The sequence below is a fragment of the Bos taurus genome, chromosome 28 (genome assembly GCF_002263795.3).
Source record: "Bos taurus isolate L1 Dominette 01449 registration number 42190680 breed Hereford chromosome 28, ARS-UCD2.0, whole genome shotgun sequence".
NCBI classification, from domain to species: domain Eukaryota; kingdom Metazoa; phylum Chordata; class Mammalia; order Artiodactyla; family Bovidae; genus Bos; species Bos taurus.
The window spans coordinates 29989470-30014685 of NC_037355.1; the positions used below are offsets into that span (position 1 = coordinate 29989470).

Sequence of the window (25216 nt, forward strand, 5' to 3'; positions counted from 1 at the left end):
TGATGGGTACGTTATTTCAGCAAGAACTTAAAACCAATCGATTTATCTTTTGGCTGCGCTGGGTCTTCGTTGCTGCACGAGGGTTTTCTCTGGTTGCGGTGAGCAGGCCACTGCGGTCCTTCTCTTGCTGGGGAGCACAGGCTCTGGAGTGCGCAGGCTTCAGTGGTTGTGGCTAGTGCACTAGGGCATGGGCTCTCACAGTTGTGGCACACAGGCTTAGTTTCAGCAAGAACTTTTAGATCAGGCTTCAGTTTTATTCTGAAGAACAGCAAATGAAGCTAATCCTCAAAAATGAAGAAACTAAAGATTTTTATTTAACCCAGTATTGTACTGGAAGAAGTAGAAACCAGTGGTAATACATTTACTTCACAAGTTCTGTGTAATAAAGGACAACTCTGGGGATTATACACTAGAAGGAGCAGAACTGACAAAGGCTAACAGTACGAGGCGGAGAAGGCAATGGCACCCCACTCCAGTACTCTTGCCTGGAAAATCCCATGGACAGAGGAGCCTGGTAGGCTGCAGTCCATGGGGTCGCGAAGAGTTGGACATGACTGAGTGACTTCACTTTCACTTTTCACTTTCACGCATTGGAGAAGGGAATGGCAACCCACTCCAGTGTTCTTGCCTGGAGAAACCCAGGGATGGGGGAGCCTGGTGAGATGCCATCTATGGGGTCGCACAGAGTCGGACACGACTGAAGTGACCTAGCAGCAGCAGCAGCAGCAACAGTAAGAGGAAAGCAGGCAGATGGTACAGACCATCCCCTGGTTGACGGAGTCTGTCTTAGAAGAGTCCAGCTCTCCGAGGAGGCCATCGCTATCCCCTAAGAAGCTAAAGCTGTTACATGTGCAGGAATATTGCGAGTCTACATGTCATAGTCCAAAGTCCAGGGATCCAAACAGGGCTGTGAGGCAGAGATAGCTTTCCTCTTCCTGAGGAAGCTCAAAGAGTAGGAACAGGTTCTTAAGGTGGAGCTGGGACATCAGTATTTTTGATTGATTTTCTAGATCTAAATATCACTAAAGAGGGAGAGTACTGCTGACTACATTTATCACTGCTTTAACTTAGAAAAGCTGCCGACTAGGGAGGCAGATTCTGGGTATTCAACTCACAGGGAAATGCCCAAGGCTACTGAGTTAGCTCAGCAGTATCTGGAAACAGTAGTCACGGCCTCATTTTTGCTACTCACCATATGTTCACTGGTGCGGCCTTCTTCCTGCATTATCATTATTCTCAAGTCAGATGACTCAAAGGACTACAGGATCGCTATCTTCCATGGATTCTTCTACAGTGGCACTTAAGGAAAACCCATCACATGAACTCCCTTTGAATACAATGATGGTGACTCCTTTATGCAGAAAATAAGCTTTTGGGTTATACTCCCTTAAGAAGTTAGAACAAGAGTCTATCTGGAATTCTATGCTTGAAAAATACTTCATTACGATTAAGTATTCATGGATCTTAGTCATCAGCAGGTGGTGGTAGGGAGAGGAGCTCCATCACTTCTTGTTCAGTCTGTGGCTAGAAGGGTGAATCTTAGATACAGGGCTATTAACATAATCAGTCAAGAGAGGAGCATTTGGAAGTGTTCTGCTGCAACCTTCACACCCTGTGTGATGATGCCGAGTAAAATGGGATCACGGCTCAGCTGCTAAAGAATCCGCCTGCAATGTGGGAGACCTGGGTTTGATCCCTGGGTAGGGAAGATCCCCTGGAGAAGGGAAAGGCTACCCACTCCAGTACTCCGGCCTGGAGAATTCCATGGACTGTATACCATGGGGTTGCAAAGAGTCAGACAACGACGGAGGGACTTTCTTTTTCAGCCTGCTTGAACACTGAGGCATGCCCATCTGAGAATGCTCAATTAACAGTCAAGCTAAAAAAATCAACTTGTTGTTTTCATCTTTTTATTGACAGTGTAGCCAGAGCTAGAGAAAGGACTTACTGGATTCCATCAAATTAATAAATACAATAATTTAATTGCAAAAGGAAACAGTCTCCTTGGAAGTTTTAGCAGACGTTACTAGAGGCAAGGGACTCTTGGCATACAATCTGCTGGGATATGGGAGGGTAGCAGAGAAAGAAAATTAGTCCATATATGGATGGTTGAGATGAGGGATTCTGCAGAAAGAAAAGCAAATGTACCGATCGCTCTTTTGAGGTATGAACTCTGAAAAGGAAGACATTAAAAATGAAAAGCAACTGAACTGGGTAACCAACCTTATGCAAAGGGAATACACATTTGGCAAGATCTTAATTTTAGCTGCCAAGCTGATACTGGTTGTCCTAGAAATTGCAAAACGTGATGTTTCATATTAGATGAAAGGCAGGCTTGGTGCCATAGGCAGGCAGAGAACGCTGCTGTGCAGTGGGCTCCCTGCATCAGCACCAACCACCAGCCCTTGACAAGAATGGGGTGAGTGTAAGGGCCATTGTTAGCATATGGGAAAGGGAATTATAAGTTGAGAAGAACAAAACGAATGGAGTTACAGGGAGAAAACTAATAGCAAGAACAAGCACTTAGATCTTAACTTTCTCTATTCTTCATGTCTAATGAACCAAAATAAGTGGGCAAGGACTTCCAAGTCAGCCAAGTTAAATGATAACTGTGGGCTGACTTGCCAACCATAAAGATCAATACAGGTTTATGAGTGTTACCGAGGATTTTGTTTCTGCCTCATTTTATATGTACTTTCACCTACTTGGTCAGTAGAGTAGAGATATTTAAGTACTCCAGTGACAGTTTCAACAATAGTTTCAGAGAGGAATCTTTTGACTATAGCCTTGGGTAGCACTATGCAAAGGGAGTCCCCCTGAAAGCAAAGAATGTAGGCAAATTGAAACTATTAAGAACAGGAAGAAAAAAAGATAAAAGATTAAAAAAAATAATAATTTGACAGTATTGAGGCAGGCACATTTTCTTCCTTTATCTGAACTAGGGCATGAGGGCTTTAGGCTAATTGGTTATAAGTCGTATTAGACAAGCTTTATAAAACATGAAGACAGCAAAGGTTCACTTAAGTTTCTCTTTTACTACGTTAGTTTGTTCAAAATCTCCAATGCTTGTGCTTGCAATAACTTCCTAAAAGCAGAAGTAGAAGTAGTGTTCCCTTTTATTACCTTAAAGCATTTGCCCCTTTGATACAAATGACTTCTACTGTGCTAACAGATGAACTAAGTGGCACAAAACTGAGCTTGTACTTACTGCAGCAAGGTCCCCATAAACCAAAATCAGCTTTACATAAAAATCTCATTTATAAAAAATACAATACCAAGTACAGTGAGAATGGAGCACGGAGCAGCAGTGCTCCCTGCCAGGGCCATGTGGAGTGGCTTTTGCTACAGTGCTTGCTTAATGGCACAAGTGAAAAGCTGAATAAGGCAAACACTTGAAGAGGCAGTTCTTTGTAAACTTCTTGGGTGGGAGGAATTATTCCTCTGTTGGGACAGATGATTGGGGATGGCTACGATCGAATATGACATTCCGCTCCACTTGATACATCACATTTCAGACTAAGACAGCGTCTGCTGGCTGAGACCAGTTCACTTGTTTTAGGGGAGAGGTTATCACTGTAGACTTCTGCCTTGACTGTTAAAATGTGCAGCCTCTAGCTGGTGCCTTCCTATGGAGGAAATCACCTCTAAAATTTTCCTAAGTGGCAAGGTACAAATAAGCTAAGTCATTCAGAAGTTTCCTTAGCTTAAAGTTCCTTAAGAACCCTACATCGATAACTAAGCAACTTTGTTAGCGGTGTGTGGCTTGACACAAATGCTCTAACTAGAATATGTATTCCCACCCAATTGGTACCTAATAGTAATACACTGTGATGACACCTGGAAAACAAATACATCTTCAGGAATTCTGGCCTCTTCTCATGTCCTCACTTGGAACTTTCCAGCTTTTGTGACGTATTTGACTCCTTTAAATGGCTTATATTTCTCCCCGTACATGTCCAAGCGGTTTACTTTTAAGCCTGTGTCAAAAAGAACACGGAAGGAAAGGCACAAATTACAATCCTGGTCACATCAACCAATACAATATTTGCTTACGAAACAGAATTTACTATACAGTAAATCTGACATTAGCCAGTGTCCATTTCAAGATCTGGAAGCAATGTTCCTTCTAGCATTCACAGATTGAAGTACTAGGAGGGTATGATTTTAGTTCAGATTCCCATATGGACAAGCAATGTCTTTTAAGGATAATTCTACTCTGAGTATAAATGATTTCTTTCTTTGTGCTTGAATGAGGGTAGGGGTGAAGGGAAGCTATGTGAAATAAGGTGCTCTCCAAAATCACTCTCATAAATCAAGGAGAGTGAGAGGCATACTGGAGTTGTTGCTCTTTGTAGAGACGGGATGTCAGTTACTCTTCTAAGCTCCTAGCAGCTGACCTCAGCAAAACTCAGTTACCCTTACACACATCAGATTTCTCCTTACCTGAAATAGCAAGCTGTTGGATCTTGAACTGTATGTTGAGGCTTGGATTCTCTTCTGGCTTGGGTGCCCCAGACTGTAAATTTACCAGTCCTTTAAGACTGGGGAGCTTTTGTGGAGTGATTTTCCCCACATCCCACGTTAGTACCTTAAAAAGGAAAAAAACAAAAAACATTCTGAACTATTTATTTTTTGGAACTATTTATTAAAGACAAATGTTCAAAGACAATAAACTTCTGTACAAAATAAAGCACAGTGTCTTGGAATAAGAGACCTGGGATTTCCACTGAGTTTTACCACTAGTTAGTTCTGTGACTCTGAATGGAGAGTGAAAAAAGAAGTAGGTGCATTTGCTGAGCATCTACTTTTGGATATAATACTCTGCTCAGCACTATTCACACGCTGTCTCAGAAGTCTATGATGTAAAACTCTGTGTAATTTTAACAAAGAAACTAAAGCTAGAGTTAGATGCGTTGCTGAAGGTCACTTAGAGGAAAGGCTGGGATTTGAACCTAAGGCTATCTGGTATCAAACACCCTTTCCACTATGCCATCTTTACTGTTTCTCTCTGGGCTTAAGTTTAGTTTTCTGTAAAATGAGAAGATGGGCCTAAATTAGTGCTTTTAAACTTTTAGTGATGGAACCCTTTGTTCAAATGAAATACTTATTTGAAGTTACTGAGTGAGGAAGCTCAGTAACAGATGAGAAAGTAAAGCTGTTATGGTTGAAGCTGGGGTGAAGGCCAGGGATCTGGAGCTCCTGCTTAATTTCTCAGCCCTGTGTGGTCTCTGGGGAGATTCTTTGACTCCTTAGGACTAGATTAGATGATCTTTAACATTCAATGATTTTATAGTTAAATAAAAAAAGACTTCACTTACTATGCAGCTCAATGACTCTACTGAGGAAAAGAATCATATTCTTTTACCCAAGCAGGAAGCAGAGAGAAAAATCATCTTTTACAGTTTCTCTGAACTCCCTCTGCTAGAGGCAAATGTATGGAGGGTGAGAAGGCAACTTTCCTAGTGAGCATCCTCTGTGGAAGAGTATGAAATAATGCTTTAAAATTAAAAAGGAAGAGAAAGGTCTTAACTTCTTAACAATTGATATGTTGTAATATCTATTAACCATTAATAGATTATTATATGCACATAATGCTTTTCTCTTTTTAAAAAGTTTTTACATCTTCCTCATTGAAGAGTGAGTGAACCTCTGGATTATCAATGGATAAGAAAAGGCAGACTCTGAAGGAAGAAGGAATGTCTCACTTTTCTGTTCATCGACTTAGCAGCAGATGCAGGATTCTCTCCTGTGGCAGAGCACAGCACAGTCTGCATTCTACGTTGTTAAGAGCTTTAATTTCAACCAAGATATTAGACCCTTCCCTCTGTCCTCCCATGTCCCCAGATCACAAAATGAGGATTGCAGAAACACTTGCTCACTCCTGATTTTAGGTGACTGTACCTTGGTAACTGGATCAAATGTATAGCTGCCTTGTGTTGGTGTCAGGTTCATATTCAACACAACTTTTGGCATGTGAACTGTCACTGTGATTCCTTCAATAGTTTTCCCCATGTTCTGCTTTGGTCCAATTGTAATATCAAATCTACCACAAGAACTGTTCTCCTTGAAACTGATGCTATGTTTCACATACACTGGTATTGCCACTAGACTAAAAAGAGAAAGAAAGACACAACCACAAAAAACATATAATTAATAGTGTGAGCTCTGGAGGTGGCATGAAAACCCTAGTATACAATATCTAATACCTGCAGAACTGCAGGTTCAGTATCTGAGCCAGGGCAGTTGAATATAGCACAGTGTTGTGGAACCACTGTGCTAGAAATTATACAATTTCTGAGCAGTAAGTATACAAATCAAGATATAAAATTACAGCATCAACAATTGGCACAAACAGTCCTGGTTTCAAGAAATGAATTAAGATCCCAGAGAAAGATAATTTAGAATTACACAAACTAAATATATCAGTTTCTCTGTGGTAAGAGCCAAGAAAAAATTCCTCTGCTTTTAAGTTCTGTTTTGATGTTGTCCAAATACTTTCTGATGTTTTCAAGGGACAAACCAGCTACAACCCAGGATGCTAAATCATTCATTTAAACCTCAGTGCAGAGAAGAGTGACTTCAAGCCAGTTAGTTGAGGGATGTCCTGGAGAGCTACAGGTAAGTCTATGTCCTTCTATCAGCCATAATGTCCACAGATCATAGTAAGATTATGGCATGGGTTCATGGTTTCATCCAGGTTATGCATGGTCCCAAATGCTTGCTCTCAGGTATATATTTACTATTACTCTATACTCTTAAGATTCAAACCATACTAATTATATTTTCCACATGTATTTTCACCAGTTTGTTCTGGGTCTCCTGGTAAGCGATGGCTAAAGGGAGCAATGGTGAATTGAAGTAACCAACTGTTAGAATGAAACAGGGAAAAAGTGAGTTCTACACAGCACACTGATAGATGACAGAAGATTATGGTTGATGCAACAACATACTTTTGTGAGCTGACACGGTATGATATGAGTCGGAAGTTTCCATCTGGAGGAATAAATGACAAAACTCTTTCAGATTCCCAACGCTTGAACCGAATGCAGGGGTGGAAGCTGACATCATCCAGAAGCCTTGGATTCTGCCATGGAAAAGAGAAGACAACCATATTCATAAAGTGTAATGAATAGGACAACTCCAGTCAGATATATTATGAGATCTGAGAAATATGCTTCCTTAAGATAAAGCAGTCATGTAAGTTTATTATCATGACCATATCAACACAGTCTTATCGTTTCACAATGCTTTCAAGTGTACAAATATTTTATATACATTATTATTTGAATTTCAGTAATTCAATTCCAGTAATTCCCATGAGGTAGAAAATGTGAGTGGTTTCATTTCCACTTCAGAGATGAAAAAACTGAGGTTCAAAGAAAGCTCAAGGTCAGGGCAAGTTAGAGGCAGAGGCAGCCTCAGAGCTCAGTTCTCTTTGTAGTTCTCAGTGGTGTAGCATGCTGAATCTAAAATGATGAAAGATCAATGCCTTTTCATATCAACAAAGCATATAACAATTCAGTAAAAGCTGCACCACAGATCTGCAGAAGCCAGCCAGACATTTAAGCTACTTCTAATATACTCAGAGGCAAAGCCCTCTCCGCAGCCTATCCATAAAGGCAGTGCTCATCATGTAAGCTACTGTCTTTGGAAGCTGTGCTAGGAATATTTCTTACATAATCCACTGCGATCTAAAAGAAACATGTATCAGTATTTATCATTTCATTTAGTACTTCATATATAGTAGGCATGAAGGAGTTACAAAACAGAAAAAAACTTACCATGAAAGAAAGGGAAAGGTCAGGCATTCCAGAGAGCTTAATGCAAGCATCAATGACCCCCTGAATTTCTGCAAAGACCGTAGATCCTAAAGGAATAATAAAGGTATCACTGGAATATGCATGTATTCTAGTAAAATAGCTCTACTTTACTAGAGCTATCACTATATCTGAAGTAATGGAGATATCTCCCAGGTGTCAGACATACTGAAGCTTTGCACAGCTATTAAAAGGTTATTGGACAGAGGATCCATTACACCAGTTCAGACAACTTCTTTACTGAGTGCCATGGCCTGTTCCTATCTCTGGTTGGAATATGATGATTCTAAGGAAAATCAAACCCATCCTTATCTTTATAGAGTTAGCCTCGTAAGACTGCTGGATGTGAAGTTAAAATACTTTTTTCCCACTGATTTTTAAAATTAAAAAAAATTATTCAATTTTTAAAGGTTATTTTCCATTTAGTTATTACAAACATTGGCTATATTCCCTGTGCTTTACAGATACTTGTGAGCCTATCTTACCCCAGCTGATTGTACCTCCCATTCTCCCACCCCTTTATTGCCCCACTCCACGCTGGTAAACACTAATCTGTCCTCTGTATCTGTGAGTCTGCTTTTTTTTTGTTAAAATCATTCGTTTGTTGTATTTTTTTAGATTCCACATATAAGTGATATATAGTATTTATCTTTCTTTATCTGGCTTATTTCATTTAGCATAATGTTCTTCAAGTTCATCCATGTTGTGCAAATGGCAAAATTTCATTCTTTTTTATGCTGAGTAATTTTCCATTGTGTATATATACACATCTTGTTTATCCATTTATCTGTTGATGAATACTTAAGCTGCTTCCACATCTTGGCAACTGTAAATAATGTTGGTTTGAACATTTTTTTTCGAAGTTCAAATATTTTAAATAAAATTAGCCAAGTTTCTAATGAAATGTTAAGAAGTAGGAACCATTATTCTTTAACAGTAGAGCAACTGTTCCATACAATGGATTTTTATAATAAGAATGAAACTCCCTGTAGAGATAGTGTCTGTAATTCACAGTAAGTCATTTTGACATACCAACTAGCTATGTGACCTTAACAGATTATTTAACTCTTCTAAGTCTCAGTCTCCCCCACATAACATGTGAGAGCTAGACTAGATATTTTTAGTAAAATACTACGATTCTAATACAGTACTGTTCTTTAGTCTGGGGCCTTTACTAGAAGGACTGCACACAATGTGGTTGTAAAAGGTGTGGTGCGTAGTAGATACACATCACATATTAGGCTGGATGAATGGCAAGGTAAATAAATATACGGTAATTGGCTTAAAGTATAAGCTGACTTACTCTCTGATTTACAAACGTTTGGCATTTCTCAACTAGTGGTTATGAAAATTGTATGTAACCTCTGGGCAAAATAAACAGATTTGAAAACGAATGCCTTTCCGGTAAATGATACTGCCAGGGGATATCAGTTTTCTATTCAGCTTATGTCACCTGAATGGTTTTTCCCCGATAAGAAAATACGCACACAATTACCTGATTTATCTATAATTGCATCTATTTCTTCAACCACATCAAAATAGGCTTCATTGTTTGTGTACTTTACTCCTGCGCGGCGCCATGGAATGTTGGACAGCTGCCCAGTGGGGAGTGTGTCCCCAACATTGCTACTGCCTAGAAATCAGAAAAACAGAAAGCAAAGCTAACAGATAAAATGGTCACCAGAAAAGCTATTAGCAGAAAAAAAACCTCAAATAGTTTAGCTGCTTGTTCAGTGTTTGGGTTTTTCTCCACTGAGTGTAAATGGTTTATAGAATTGTCAGAGACATATCCATACCAACATGATCAAATTTCTAGAAGACAGAAATAGGCCACATGGTCCTGTGTGTGTCTGCCAAACCAGGTTAAATTCATTTACTTATCTTTTGCTTCCTGTGTGTTACAGTAACCTAACCTAATTCCAGTGGCTTAACAACAGAATCTCCTCCTGCTGCCAGTAATGAAAACAGGCTAGATGTTTCAAAACCCTTTGCTGATTAAATGTTTGTACTGAGAATGCAGAGTGATAAGTAGGCCATTTGGTATCCAGCTTAAATTATACATGAGATGCTGCCAAACAGGTCTCTCATGTGGAGAGTAACTGGATGTGGAGTAACTGGATGAAGAACATACTCTGGCCTTTTAACATTTTAAGGTCAGCACATTCATACGGCATACCCATATGTGATATGGAAAATATTCAAAGTCTGGCTAATTTCCTGGTAAACTGACATATATCTTAAAATAAGTCTGGTTGTCCAAAACATACACCCTTGAGCTGCGACACTTTAACATTCTGGTTAATTTACATTTCCAATTCAAAAGTAGTACATGTTTAACAACAACAATGACATGTGAAAAATTAAGAAAAGTAGCTAAAAACTATCTTCCTATTATAGAAATATAGCTACTATTAACATTTTGGTATATATATTTCTTCAAACATTTCCCTCTGGAGAAGGTAATGGCAACCCACTCCAGTGTTCTTGCCTGGAAAATTCCATGGACAGAGGAGCCTGGGGCCTGGTGGGTTACGGACCATGGGTCGCAGAGAGTCAGACATGACTTAGCGACACACACACACATACACACAATCTCCCTCAAAGCAGGTTGCATCTATTATTTTTCTTCTATTTTGATAATTTTGCTTTCTTTCTGATTTCACTTTAAAATATATAATTGACCCTTGAACAACACAGGGTGTAGGGGTGCTGATTCCTGTGCAGATGAAAATCCATATATGATTTTACAGTTGGCCTTCTCAAAACGTGGTTCTGCATTAACAGATTCAGCCAACTGCGTGGACTGTGTAGTACTATAACATGTATTTATTGAAAAAAATCTGGACTTAAGTGGACTCTTGCCGTTCAAACCCATGTTTGGTTGTAGTTGCAGTCCAATCACACATACAACTTTGTAGTGTGATTATGCCGATGAGCCTGTCTCCAACCCTGCTGCTTTCCAGAATTTTTTAAAAAATACTGCTTTAATCTTCCTTCTCAAAACCTTGAAATGCTATCCCACTGGTTTTATGATAAAAGCTAAATATTTAGCCTAGAATTCAAGGACTTCCTCAACTTAACTTTTTATTTCATGACTCAACTGAAAAACAGCTCTGCTTCCATTAAACAGGTTAACACAATTCAAGATTTTTCCACTGTGTGTTTTTTCTCATATGGTTCTATCTATGAAGAATGTTCTTATTCCTCCCCTCCCTTCCTAAATTCTTTTGATTCTCCAGGTCCCTGCCCTAGGACCACCCACTACAGTTCAAGAGAGATTACTTCACCCACTGAACCACTCTCTTGATCTTTATTGTGTATTATAAACTTTAAAATTTTTTTGGTGGGAATATTTATTTATACAAGCTGGAATCAAGATTGCTGGGAGAAATATCAATAACCTCAGATATGCAGATGACACCACCCTTATGGCAGAAAGTGAACAGGAACTAAAAAGCCTCTTGATGAAAGTGAAAATGGAGAGTGAAAAAGTTGGCTTAAAGCTCAGCATTCAGAAAACGAAGATCATGGCATCTGGTCCCATCACTTCATGGGAAATAGATGGGGAAACAGTGGAAACAGTGTCAGACTTTATTTTTGGGGGCTCCAAAATCACTGCAGATGGTGACTGCAGCCAGGAAATTAAAAGACGCTTACTCCTTGGAAGGAAAGTTATGACCAACCTAGATAGCATATTCAAAAGCAGAGACATTCATTGCTTTGCCAACAAAGGTCCGTCTAGTCAAGGCTATGGTTTTTCCTGTGGTCATGTATGGATGTGACAGTTGGACTGGGAAGAAAGCTGAGTGCCGAAGAATTGATGCTTTTGAACTGTGGTGTTGGAGAAGACTCTTGAGAGTCCCTTGGACTGCAAGGAGATCCAACCAGTCCATTCTGAAGATCAGCCCTGGGATTTCTTTGGAGGGAATGATGCTGAAGCTGAAACTCCAGTACTTTGGCCACCTCATGTGAAGAGTTGACTCATTGGAAAAGACTCTGATGCTGGGAGGGATTGGGGGCAGGAGGAGAAGGGGACGACAGAGGATGAGATGGCTGGATGACATCACTGACTCGATGGACGTGAGTCTGAGTGAACTCCGGGAGTTGGTGATGGACAGGGAGGCCTGGCGTGCTGCGATTCATGGGGTCGCAAAGAGTCGGACACGACTGAGCGACTGAACTGAACTGAACTTATTTATAATTATGGGCAACCTGTTATGGTTGTGTGTGTGTGTGTGTGTGTTTTCTTTCTTGGCAGTGCTGCATAGCTTGTGGGATCTTAGTTCTCCAACCACGGAATGAACCCAGGTCCCAGCAGTGAAAGCACCGACCCCTAACCACTGGCCCACCAAGGTATTCCACACCCCCTCTTTTTTTCATTTAACAGCACATGATGTGTACCCTCTAATGTCACGACACTGTCTACAAAGTTATGGAATTGTATTTCAGAATCTTACACTGTTATTTATATGTTTAAATTTTTTTCCCTCAGTTTCTCATCCAGAGTTTACATTTTAGGAGCAAAGAAATCTCGTCTTATCTTTCCTTAAATTTCTCCTGATACTTATTCTTGAGGATTAGGATGAATAATGGAAAGACCACATTCTTATAGACCTTGTTTACCCATTTTTTAGGTCAGTGCACTTGGAAAGGAGTTTGCAATGGTGGACAGTATACATGGAGTATATATGGAGTATATACATGGAGTGGCATATAACAGTTCATAGAAATTTTTCTCTAGAAGACTTTGATACTTTCAAAACAATATTGTCATCTGAATAGCTCTAATTTCTAGCTATACTTATGAACTAAAGCAAAATTAGAAGTTTGCAACACAAGTACAAGGCCCATAATGCATAAAATCTCACAAATACATTAATTTTCTCTCTTTAATACATCTTTTATATATGTAAAATAAAGACTTGAAGGAGGTAAGATATACTCTATGGTGCAGAGTCTTAAACTTTCTGTACTCTAATAATTGTGTGGTATGCAGCGGTAAAGAATCTGCCTGCCAATGCAGGAGATGCAGGCAGCATGGGTTCAATTCCTGGGTTGGGAAGATCCCTTGGAGAAGGAAATGGCAACCCACTCCACTATTCTTGCTTGGTAAATCCCATGGACTGAGGAGACTAGAGGGCTACAGTCCATAAGGCTGCAGAGTTGGACGCAACTTAGCGACTGACACAGGGTAATGCCAGTTTTAAAACGCTACTTTCTAAATTTTATTTTTTGTTTTTTTCCCCAGCTTTACTGAGATATAATTGACATATAACACTGTATTAGTTTAAGGTATACAACATAATTATTTGGTATATATATATTACAAAGTGATTACTACAACAGTTAACAGCAGCCAGTACACTGGCTTATGGTTAACTGGGATAATTTATTCAGTGTTACTATTCAGTGTTAAACAATAGCAATAATATTGCTGTAGTCTTGAAGCAAAACTTATAACAAAAGAGTAATAACCAAAAACTCTTATCATTTAAGATATAGGTTCTTTTCATGAAAAGAAATATACTGATATATCCATTTTAACATTACCACTAACTATAATTCTGGCCAAAATGGACTACCTTAATAATCTGCCAGATCACAAGCAAAAATGAATTGTTTATGAAGTTTTAATGGCTCAGTTCCTAATAGACTGTTTTACCTTACCTGTAATAGAGTTGACGACAGAACGCAGAATTGTTGGTGGTTTAATCAATTCTTTCAAGATGTTAGATTCAGTAGCCAGTGGAAATCCATTGTCCAACATTTCTTCCAAGAGCTCATATACTATGACCACATTATCCTTAATTGCAGCCTCCGAACACTCACCAAAGTAGTCCTAATAAAATACACATAGTATTGCACGATGGAAGGCACGAAAAAGGTTTGCTAAATATTTTTTATTCTATTATAAAGGGTATATTTACAGTAGCATAAGTCACTGTTTAAGATGTTGAAAATATGTAAACCAGAGGGAAAAAAGCCCTCTATAATTCTATATACTATATCAATATTTTCTTAATATTTTTAGATTGAACTGAATTCCTACTACAAATTATGCCAGAAAGTACACTGAAATGTTAAAACAGAATAAGAACTATAAACTTCATTTTCCCTGATTAGGTACTCCAAAAAACACAGATTAGTTTTAAACTACTGGTACATTAAGCAAGATAAGAAAAAAAATAAAATTTAAGTAATGCAAGATTTCATAACCTATAAAAACTTTGGTGCCATTCAAAGAATTGCATGTCGAGGGCACTATTATTTCCTGATGACATAATTTATAATACATTAAAAAAAATACAGTTTCTGTGACCATGAGATTGTTCTGTTCTCATAAAATAGGGGCAGCCGTGTGTGCTACTTGTATGCCCTATTAAAAAGGTTTACATTTTATGAACATATGCTTAGTTAGAAAGAAGAGGGACAGAGAGAGAGGGAAACAGACTGTACATCAAAATTAAAGAATATAATTATGTCCCACCTCGAACTAACTTGAATAATCCAAATTCAAAAGACTTGATGAATAACCAACCTGAAAAGTGTCAGCAACTCGATGTAGGAACTCAATTACAAAGAGAGGTGGTACTTCAGTCTGTATGACAGAGACAAAGAAGAGCTTATCCCGGTAGATACTGATGAGGTAGTGGTGAGGTGTTGAAATAACAGGTGGTACATTTTCAACATCAGCAGCTTTCTCTTGAGCTTCAAAGAAATAATCACAGACAGACTGGCTCACGACGCTCTTCCAGTGCTTCTCTAGAAATATGTCACCGGAACAGTTTATGAGAAACAGACTGTGGATCATTTTCTGTGGGAGGAAAATGTTTAAATTTAGTATATATCAAAGAAAAGTATCTTCGTATTATCTGGACACCAAAACCAGACCAAGGCAATACAAGAAACTACAGACCAACATCTGTAGACAGATGTAAAAATTTTCAATAAAATACTAGCAAACTGAATCTAGCAACATTTAAAAAGGTTATAATCCTGACCAAGTGGGATTTATTCGAGAATGCAAGGTTGGTTCAACATGTGAAAATCAATCAATATACAATTCTCATAAAATAAAAGACAAAAATACAATTATTTCAAAAGGTGCAGAGTATCATTTGACAAAATCCAACCACCTTTGAGATAAAAGCATTTAAACTAGCAACAGAAAGAAACTTCCTCAGCCTGATAATGAGCATCTGTGAAAATCCTATAGCTACCATTTAATGCTTAAAGACCAAAAGCTTTCCCTTAATATAAAGAACAAACAATACTCCATTTTCACTACTTCTTTTCAACATGGTACTGGAGGTTGTAGCCATGACAACTAAGCAAGAAAACGAAACACTGTAGCTATGTGCGGAAACAGTGTTGAGTTCTTCAAAAAGTTAAAGACAGAGTTACCAAATGACCCTACAATTGTACTCCTTTATACTCAAGAATGGAGAAGGAAATGGCAACCCACTCCAGTGTTCTTGCCTGGAGAATCCCAGGGATGTGGGAGCCTGGTGGGCTGCCGTCTATGGGGTCACAGAGTTGGACACGACTAAGTGACTTAGCAGCAACATACTCGAGAAAACTGGAAACATATGTCCATACAAAAACTTTTACACAAATGGTTGTAGCAACATTATTTATAACAGCCAAAGAGTGGAAATAATTCAAATGTATATCAATTGATGAATGGATTCATTAACCAATTAATGGATAAATAATACTGATAAATATCTGAAATAAAATATTATTTAGCCATAAAAAAGAGTGATGTACCAGTGCATGCTACAACAGAATGGATCTTTAAACATTATGCTAACCAGATACAAAAGACCATAGATTGTATGATTCCATTTGTATGAAATGTCTAGAACAGGCAGATCTATAGAGACAAAGTAGATTAGCCATTGCCAGGGGTTGGGTAGAGGGAGAAGAATGGGGAATTACTGGTTTTGCATTTCTTTTTGAGGTGATAAAAATCTTCTGGAATTAGAAATGATGGTTGCACAACTTTGTGACTATACTAAAAGCTACTAAACTTCACATTTTTAGAATACTGTGCACTTTAGTTTTTAGTATTAAAAAAGATGAAGTGAAGTGAAGTTGCTCAGCCATATCCGACTCTTTGCGACCCCATGGACTGTAGCCTACCAGGCTTCTCCGTCCATGGGATTCTCCAGGCAAGAGTACTGGAGTGGGTTGCCATTTCCTTCTCCAGGGGATCTTCCCGACCCAGGGATCAAACCCAGGTCTCCAGCATTGTAGGCAGGTGCTTTACCCTCTGAGCCACCAGGGAAGCCCTTAAAAACTTACCTTAAAAAAGGTTAAGTTTTAATTTAAATTATTTCAATTAACACAAAGTATTCTTTAATACTCTGCAACACAGAAGTCTACCCCCAGGTGGCTTGACAGAAATATGTACAAATGTACACAAAAAACATGCATAACAATATACTGTAGTAGTGAAGACTATTACTAGTTATTAATAGTAAATGGGAAAATAAATTAATATATTAAAATGAAACAGCAATGAAAATGAATGAATTATTGCTACATGAAACAAATACGGACAAATCTTACAAATACAATACTGAACAAAGCCAGACACAAAAGGATACATGCAGTATTTATATTAAGTTCTAGAACAGACAAAACTATAGTTAAGAAAAATCAAACGGTTTCTATTATGAAGGAGAATGCGGGTGGTGACTTAAGTGAGGCACAGGGTTGGCCTTCTAAGGTACTGGTAATGTTTATTTCTTGATCTAGATGATGGTTACAAGTTGTGTTCATTCTGTGTTAATTTTTTGGGTTTTTTGTTAAAAGCTTGAATACTTTTCTGAGTGTTAGTTATACTTCAAATAAAGAGTTTATTGTCCTTGTAATGTGGGAGACAGTGGACAAATATCTAATTACGTTAACTCGCTCCTTTCTTTTATATGAATAATATCAGTATCAATAACTTAGTCTTAGAGGTCCATTCATTCAAAATTACAGTGCTGAATGATAAATGTAGCCTAAGGAGAAAGAATGTAAAATCTATTAATATAGTTTCTAAGCATGAAGACAAACTGCAAAGAGGAAAGGAAGAGTTTTCAGAATGAATTCAATTCTATCGACAGGGAAAATGATGACAACCTGACCAGTTCTTTTCAGAGGAAGTCATTTACTTAATGAGAGCAGTTGACATTTAAAGACTTATCTGATAATTTCCTCTTCCCATGTGGTGCATGCTCAATAGTTACTAATTTAAATAATACTAATTAATAAGATGTGCTTTAGTAATTACTGTATTAATAAATATGGGTGCTGTTAATGGTTTAGGCTTCCTATTTATTAGAAAATGTTTCTTTGTTCAAATGCATCTCTACTTAGCCAAGTAGTCAACCTTGATTGAGTTGGCAGCAATAAACCCTGACAGCTAAGGCTTTGGACCTACTAAATTTTTCCAGATTAATACCCATACTCAGTCAACCCAGTCATGCCTGACTCTTTGCGACCCAATGGACTATAGTCTGTCAGTCTCCTCAATCCACGGGGTTTCCCAGGCAAGAATACTGGAGTGGGTAGCCATTTCCAGATAAATATCTGGAACCTGCTAAATTTTTCCACTTTATCTAGTCAGATATCTTGTTTAGTAAGTTTGCTTTGTGTCAGTTTCCATTTGAGTGTTAAAATAGCACCACTGGGATACAGAGACTTACTATTCAGAACCTACTGATTTTTAACTATTACCTCTGCTCTCTGACATGTTAAAAAAAAAAAAAGGAACAGGGCTATCCAGAAATAAGATCTGCGATTTATATACCTTTTGTGGAATAAAATTTTCACCTGAAATATAAAGTACGGATTAAAGTGGAACTTTTGTAATGAACGCAATGAGACCCAGGTTTGAGGACTTCAGGCGAGCCATCTATGGAATATAGCATCTTTCACAATAACTAATTTTCAGCTTCAAAGTGTTTTACTCATTAAAGATGAATGAATTAATAATATCTAAAACTGAATACTTACTGTGGGCCAGGCACTATCCTAGGCACTTTACTTACATTATCTTCTTTAATCCTCATAATCAACGCTATAAATACTTATCCCCATTTTTCAGATTAGACAAGAATGTCTGGAAATGATAATTATGATAATTATCTAAGGTCATACAGTAAGTATCAGAGCTAGGATTCAAACCCACATCCAGTTGAATCTTGAGCTCCTGTTCTTACTTGCCTCCCAGAAGCTAATTATCATGAACACACTCTACTGCAGTAGTGTCCGGTAATATTTCCTGTACTGATGGCCATGTTCTCTACCTCTGCTGTCTCATATAGCAGCCACTGGTCACATGTGAACACTTGAAATGTGGCTAATGCAACTGATGTACTGAAGTTTTAATTTTAATCAAATTTAAATAACTACACGGAGCTAATGGTTATCATATTGGACTGGACAGCAAATGTGCTGTTTGAACTTAAAATTTAAGAGAATGAGTTGAAGGATATGTTTCTTGTTTAGTTAGAAGCCAAATGTATTCTAATAAATTACGTACAGCAGACATTATGTTTGAGAGAGCTGACAGTTATCTTCACCTATTTATCCTAAAGAAAGTATAGTTCGCATGGATCTTTGCTACTTTACTCTTACAATATACCCTAAAAAAGCTGCTGTTGAATAAGTGACTTCGTAGTTTCTTTATTTGAAGGGCCAGATTCCTACTTGTCGTCTTAAGCTGGTGAAAAATTCTTTCCAGGAAAAGTTTCCACCAAAGCTGTTTTTATTGGCACCGTCCAGGTCTCAGAAGAATAGAGTAAGTCAAACCACCATCTGGATTTACTGCTGTTGTCCTGAGCGCTGAGATGGAAGCATAGTACCTGCAGCTTTCAAAGTGCGCAGCTTTAAAACCGATCTTAACCTTCTACTATAGGGAAAGAGAGCTTATTTCTTCTATCCATATTAAGACCAAGGGCCTAGTGCAAAAAACAAATACTGCATGCAGCTGTGTAAATTAAGGTGTTTCTTTAGCTACTTACCCTTTGAGTAGCCGCAGTTACTTCTTCCATTATTTTAATAAACTTTCTGGGAAAGCTACCACAACTATCCTTTTGTTCCAGTGACTTCAGAGTCAGAAAACAGAATTCTCCCAGCTTATATTAAAGCCACTTAAGAAACTGTGTTTAGAGGCAGTTCCATCAGAGCTTCAGTTGCAGCTTAAATATTTCATAAACCCTCTTTACTGAATGTTGAACACATGCAGCCTGATGACTCACAAACAATGCAATCACAATAGTCAAAATACCCTTGGAAGAGAGTGACTAAAAAAGAAAATGTATTCCTTCTGTATATAACAGAATGGAGGCACAGAAGGGTGTGTATCTAAGGTGAGAGAATGAAACCAGAAAATATTTTAGTCATTCTGATTTTTAACCAATATTCTGACCATTGTTCATTCAACAAAGTTTTGTATGTTTTCTATATTAAGCAATGGGGATACAAGTTGAACAAAACAGAGTCTCTGAACTCAAAGCATTTAGAGTTCAGCAAAGAAAACAAACAATTTAATACAGTAAGATAACAGGGGAAATACTGTGCTATAAAAATCCACAAGGCTTCAAGGTGAGAAAGAACATAAGATAAAGAAACCCAGTACAAATTTAGCAACTTCAGAAGGTGGATGGCGGTGGTGAGATAAAAATGGAGAAAAGCAGATATTGGTTCACTTTGTCCCCAGTGCAATGCAAAAGTCATTTTTTAAATGGTTTTATGCAAGGGATTCATGTAATCCAATTTATAGTTTTAAGAAAGATCGCACTATAGAAACTGGATAATTGGGCAATTGAATATTGTGACATTAGCTGAGAGATGACTTATGTGGGGGCCTATCTAGAGTGCTGACAATACAGATGAAGCAAAATGAAAAGGTAAGAGAAACATTTAGGGTTGAGCAAAGTTTTGGGGGTAGAGACGGGGCAGGGGACATGAGAGGGAAAAGGAATTTAGTTCTGGTCCTATATAATCTGACCCAATTCTGGATATATTTGACCCCAGTGGATATATTCAAAACACCACTGTATACAGAGGTCTGGTGCTTCAGAGGGAAGCCAAACTGGAGATAGATTTGTGAGTACTGTAACCATGATTTTTTATTAATGGAAATTATAACAAAAGGAGAGTAAAACTGCAAAGAGAGAACGTATATAGTAGAAGAGAACCTATAGAAGGAACTTCAACATTTGAGAAGCATATGGATCAAGTCAGCCTACAAAAAGAATGAGAAAATGTGGCTGAAGATGGATAAGAAAAAAAAAAAGGGAGCAGAGTTTTTTAAGTAACTAGAGTATGTCAGTCAGTGTGTTTCCAGAACAATGGAGTGGTAAACATTTTAAATGGCACAAAGAGGTCAAGCTATAAGAGAAACTTAAAATATCTGTTATTTTACAGTGTTCCTCAACTTTCTTTTCATTATTGCATCTGAAGAGGCCTTTTCAGAGCCCCATTCATTCATACCCCTCCTCCATAAAATTATTAAAATCACAGAATATTTCTGTATATCTCTTTATGTACCATATCTGTGCTTTATACATAGAAAGTATGATTTTTTTTTTTCCTCATAAGAAGCAAATTTTGTCCCTGATGAGAATGTACAATTTAGAGGCTATTGGTGATCTCAGGGAAAGAAGTTTCACTGTAGCTCAGTGGAATGCTGGCAAAAAGATATACTACAGTGGGCTGAGAAGGACATAGCAAGAAGTGGGAAAAACAGAGATAAGAAGACTAGATGATATAGTCAAGAACTATAGCTGTGAAGGAGAAGGCAAGAAAATAAAGGGGAATAGTTCATAAAGTTAAGGAAGGATATTTTTAAATGCTAAAGGAAAAATGTAAGTAGAAGGGAGGCTGATGATGGGAGAGCGGGAATAAGTAAAAAAAAAAACAAAAAGAAAAAGAGGACTCTGAGAAGCTAGGGGAGGATGGCACTGGGAAACTTGGTGAAAGCATGTGTCTTTCCTAAGGAGAAGGGGCACTTTTCCCTCTTTAAACAGAAGGAAAGCAGATTTGTATACCTGGTTGCAAGATGATGGCTTCTATTTTTTCTGTGCAAGAGGAGAGAAGGTCATTTGTTGAGAAAGTGAATTTCTCCTCTCTACAAATACCATTTGTTGTGTGTGAATTAAAATATTACTGAGCTACTTAAATATATCTAGTCTGCAGGGAACTCCAATAGTCTATTATGTTGACTATTTAGAAAAACAGTCAACATAATTGTAAAATTACATAAAACTTGTAAAATCCTAAGATTCAGTAAGAAAAGCTAATCTTGTTGCCAAGAGAGCTTCCCAACTAAAGGCATATTAGGATTCCAATAATTTTTCTCTCATCTCAATCCTCTACTTTTCCTATGGTTCAACTGAAAGTGTCCTCTGTCCTTTCCAACAGTAATCCTTTCACTCTAATTCTGATCCCATCCCCTCTCCTCTCTTCCAAGGTCTTCTTCTTTCTTCAATCTTTAATCTTATACATGAGTTACTTGCTCATAAAGTGCCTTGTATCCTTTAAAGCAAACCCCAAACCTTTTAGGGAGCTTGCAAACAATTTTTCTCTTCATGCGCCACATGAAGAAGCATTAGTCTACACTTGCAGTCTCTCCTCTCAATAACTGACTCTTATTAAAGCAGTTCTTGCAAATGACCCAATGACTTCTTAATCATCAACTCCAACAACCTATTCTCAGACTTCAACTTCCTCCTTTGATCTTTGCAGCATTTCATGTCACTGTTAAGTGTCTGCCAAACAAAACAAACACTTATTACCAAAATTATATGAAACTTCACCTGTTTTGGTTTTCACCTGGAAAGTTTTTTTTCAACCTTTCATCTCCATCTAAACTACTGTCTCAAAATGGATATAGCCTAAGTCCTACAAAATTCCTCCTTTCTCACGTGTTGTTGTTTAGTCGCTAAGTCGTGTCCGACTCTTTTGAGACCTCATGGAATTGTAGCCCACCAGCCTCCTCTGTCCGTGGGATTTCTCAGGCAAGAATAATGGTGGGGTGCCATTTCTTCCTAACCCAGGGATCGAACCCAGGTCTCCATCATTGACAGGCAGATTCTTTACCACTGAGCCACTTGGGAAACCCTTCTCAGGAAGACTACTAATTTGAAACAAGTATCAACAAGTCTTCCCTGTAGCTCAAAGAGTTAAGAGTTCTCCTGCAATGCAGGAGACCATGGTTCGATTCCTGGATCAGAAAGATCCTCCGGAGAAGGGAATGGCAATCCACTCCAGTATTCTTGCCTGGAAAATCCCATGGACAGAGGAGACTGGCGGGGTCCGTGGGGTCGCAAAGAGTCGGACACGACTGAGTAACTACTACTACGCTATCAACTTCTTAATCGAGCTCCAACTTCAATCCAAATCCAACTGTCACCTCCTCAGTTTAAATTCCTATTAACTCATTTTTGAAGAACTGCAACACCCTTCTCACCGTATTCACCGAGGCTCATCCAGGTGCCACCCTCTAACAGGACGCCCGCTCGCGTCAGTTAGGGATTTTGTCCTCCAAAGTAGAAGCCTGGGGTTGAGGTCCGAGTTGTCGGTACTCCAGCTCTCCGTGCGTGACAAGACCTTTTTGCCGCGCCGAAGCACGACAAGCGACCCCAATGAGCCTGAACCTCTTGAGCTTGAGGCCTGAGAACACTGGGCTGTAGGTGTACCGTTCCCTTCCGGCCTAGCTGGCAAGAAAGACCGGAAGGCCGGGAGGAAGGCGCGGCTCCGGTCCACAGCACCGGAGGCGCTTCCACACCCCTGGCTGGAAGCGGAGGTCTAACTAGTCAGTCTACTTCCCAGCTTTCGTGATGTCCCCTGTCCGTAGACCACCCCCCCTCCCCCGCCCCTCACACTCACCCCGGCTCCTGGGCCTGTCAGTGATTAGACGCGGGGTCCTCTCCGGACCGAAGCTGAGACAGCTGAGAAAGCCGTGAGGACCCTGCAGTTGGGATGCCCAGTAGATTGCCTGACTAACAGCGTCAATATAACCAATAGTTTTAGGAAGAGTAAACGAGCGGGAAGACGCTGAATGAGAAGACGTCTTTTGAATTTTAGGATATCATCTTCTGAATCATCCAGGTCTAGAAGAATGAGAGCTTTCACCTCTTTTGGACTCAGGCGCTCATCTGCAGCCTAAACCAGTCTGGGGTGTCCCTGGAGTCGAGCGCGCGGGGTCTGGAAGAGCTGTGTACTAGCCAATGGGTAAGGCCAAGAGGTAGGGCCAAAAGACTAGGGCTGGGAGAGGCACAAACTGGGAGGAGCCAAAGGGGGCGGGGTTTAGTGACAAGGAGGCGGTGATGCGGCGAGGGGGCGGGGAGAGGGAGCCGAAGGGGTGGGGCGAGCCCTGGAGCGTAAGTGAGGTGGGAGCGCGAAGATGGCAGCGGCAGAGGAGGAGCCAAAGCCCAAAAAGCTGAAGGTGGAAGAGCCTCCAGCGCTGAGGTGAGCCCTACCTGACATAGGGTGGAGGGCGACGAGCTGCCGCTAGCCAGGGGCCACGTAGGGTTGCGCGACCGAGGCGCTGGGTGGTAACCTCAACCCCCGGTATGGGGCCAACGCACGGGACGGGTAGCTCTGGTAGTTGCCCGCCTGGCTGCGACCCTTTGCCCGCTGTCCACCCAGTTTGGCCCAGTCGCCTCAGGCTCCGGAGACGCTCCGCCGCCCTTGACCAATCAGAGCGCCGGCCGGGGTGCGGAGACGGCTTTGGGTAGGCTGCGGGCGCCACGTGGGAGCCCGCCCCCGCTTGGCTGTGAGACCCGGGAGGACCGGACCGGACCCGATCTGAGCCGAGTCAATCGCGGCCACTTGCTCTTCCCTGGGGGATGATGAGGAGAATGCCCAGCGACTGGCCTACCCTGAGGCAAAGACAGAATTTTGGGGTATTTTTCGTAAAGGTCGCGGAAGGGCGCTTTGACCTTCCTTTTAGTACTTAGGTGGATCTGAATGCTGGTACCTTTGCAAATCCTCTACCAGGAACCAAGACCCCGCCTCCGAGGCTTTGCGGGAGTGGGGTCGGGGATGTGGGGATGGCATTTGCCAAAATGGTTAGGAAAGGTTAATTTTTCTTCTTTGCACTTTTGGCAGCAGTGGAGATAGTTCTACACCTAACATATGATTTGATGTTGCAACTTTTACTTACAATATGCACGTTTCTTGATGATTTTGAAATGCTCCTTGGAAGGCAGTGGGTTTTCTATGTAAAGCTAGATATATAAAACTGATTTAAAACTATTGGGACACTCCTGATTATACAAATTTCGTTTCTTCCAACATGATCCTTCTTCACTTTTGAAAGAACTAATCTTTCATGTTTGAAAAGATCACTTAGGAGTCCCGTGGTCTGTTCACGCTGTTTTCAATGGATGGTGACGAAATCCCTGCCAGTACCTTTAATATATTCATATTACCTTCAAAGGGCCAAAGTGTTAGTGTGCCTACCTTATATAAAGAAAATAAACTCCCCCCCCTCCCCCGCCACGACTCAGGATGTTCTGTTTTCGTTTTAAGCTTTCAAACTACAGACTAAAGCAAAGGCTTTTGAGTCAGACCTACCTGGATTTGAGTTGTTTGGAGAAGCAAACTGACTGAAACCGCCCACTCTGGCCAGGCAATGTAGTAACCGTTTGCCGTGAGTTATTTTACCATAGGAGGTCGTGGTAAGGAACACGGAATTAACAAGCCACCTTTAACCAGATGAATTTGGGAAGGGTCAAAAGGAGACACCACGTGTCCAACCATCTCCCAGAATCTTTCTCACTGACATCCATCTTGGCTAAGCAATGCCTGTTCCACCAGGGAGGAAGGACCCTGAATGAGAAAGATTGGCCAAAGACAACCCGGAAACTAATCCCATCACCATAAAACTTCAGACTTCAAGAAACACGGCAGAGCAGTTCTCCTGGGTTCTGTTAACCTACTGCTCTCCGGCAGGCGTCCCTTTCCAATAAAGTCCCTTGCTTTGTCAGCATGTGTGTCTCCTCAGATAATTCATTTCTGAGTGTTAGACAAGAGCCCACTTTTGGGCCCTGGAAGGGGTCCCCCTTCCTGCAACAAAGGCATATGCTTTCCTTTAAAAGCACCTTCTTAACAAAGTTTCCTCTACCAAATTGAAGACAGCTCCAACTTTTTCCCCTCCTATCCTACTAAAGATGCAGCCTTTAGATTTTTCTCTTATGCGCCTCCATTTTCAAAGTGCTTTCCTCTTCTACAGATGAGAAAATGGAAGCCCAGATGAAACAGTAAAGGAACTGAAGTTTGAACGCAAAGAATCTGGGTGCAAGTTCGTTGTTATCTGACTTCACCGTGCCTACTTTTATACAGTCACCCAAGATATGCTTCTCTCTGACATGCAGCCTTAAAAATAATCATAA

General features: G+C 39.8%; 2 protein-coding genes across 8 annotated transcripts in view; one reads left to right on the forward strand and one right to left on the reverse strand.

The window, feature by feature from the left end:
• Nucleotides 1-1893: 1893 nt before the first annotated feature.
• On the reverse strand, nucleotides 1894-23498 carry AP3M1 (adaptor related protein complex 3 subunit mu 1). Of its 4 annotated transcripts, none has more exons than XM_005226372.5 (9): nucleotides 23300-23498; nucleotides 14356-14631; nucleotides 13485-13656; nucleotides 9313-9450; nucleotides 7782-7867; nucleotides 6951-7084; nucleotides 5902-6109; nucleotides 4444-4588; nucleotides 1894-3977 (listed from the first exon to the last, which is right to left on the reverse strand). In XM_005226372.5, the coding sequence occupies exons 2-9, from the start codon at nucleotides 14626-14628 to the stop codon at nucleotides 3877-3879; spliced, it is 1257 nt and encodes a 418-aa protein (XP_005226429.1). In that variant the 5' UTR covers nucleotides 14629-14631; nucleotides 23300-23498; the 3' UTR covers nucleotides 1894-3876.
• Nucleotides 23203-25216, forward strand: part of ADK (adenosine kinase) — a 543729-nt gene continuing 541715 nt past the window's right edge. For all 4 annotated transcript variants that reach the window (XM_005226479.4, XM_010820646.3, XM_059882620.1 and 1 more), the window contains exon 1: nucleotides 23203-23288. In XM_005226479.4, the coding sequence (XP_005226536.1) occupies nucleotides 23224-23288 (65 nt within the window). In that variant the 5' untranslated portion in view covers nucleotides 23203-23223. The remainder of the gene's footprint in view (nucleotides 23289-25216) is intronic.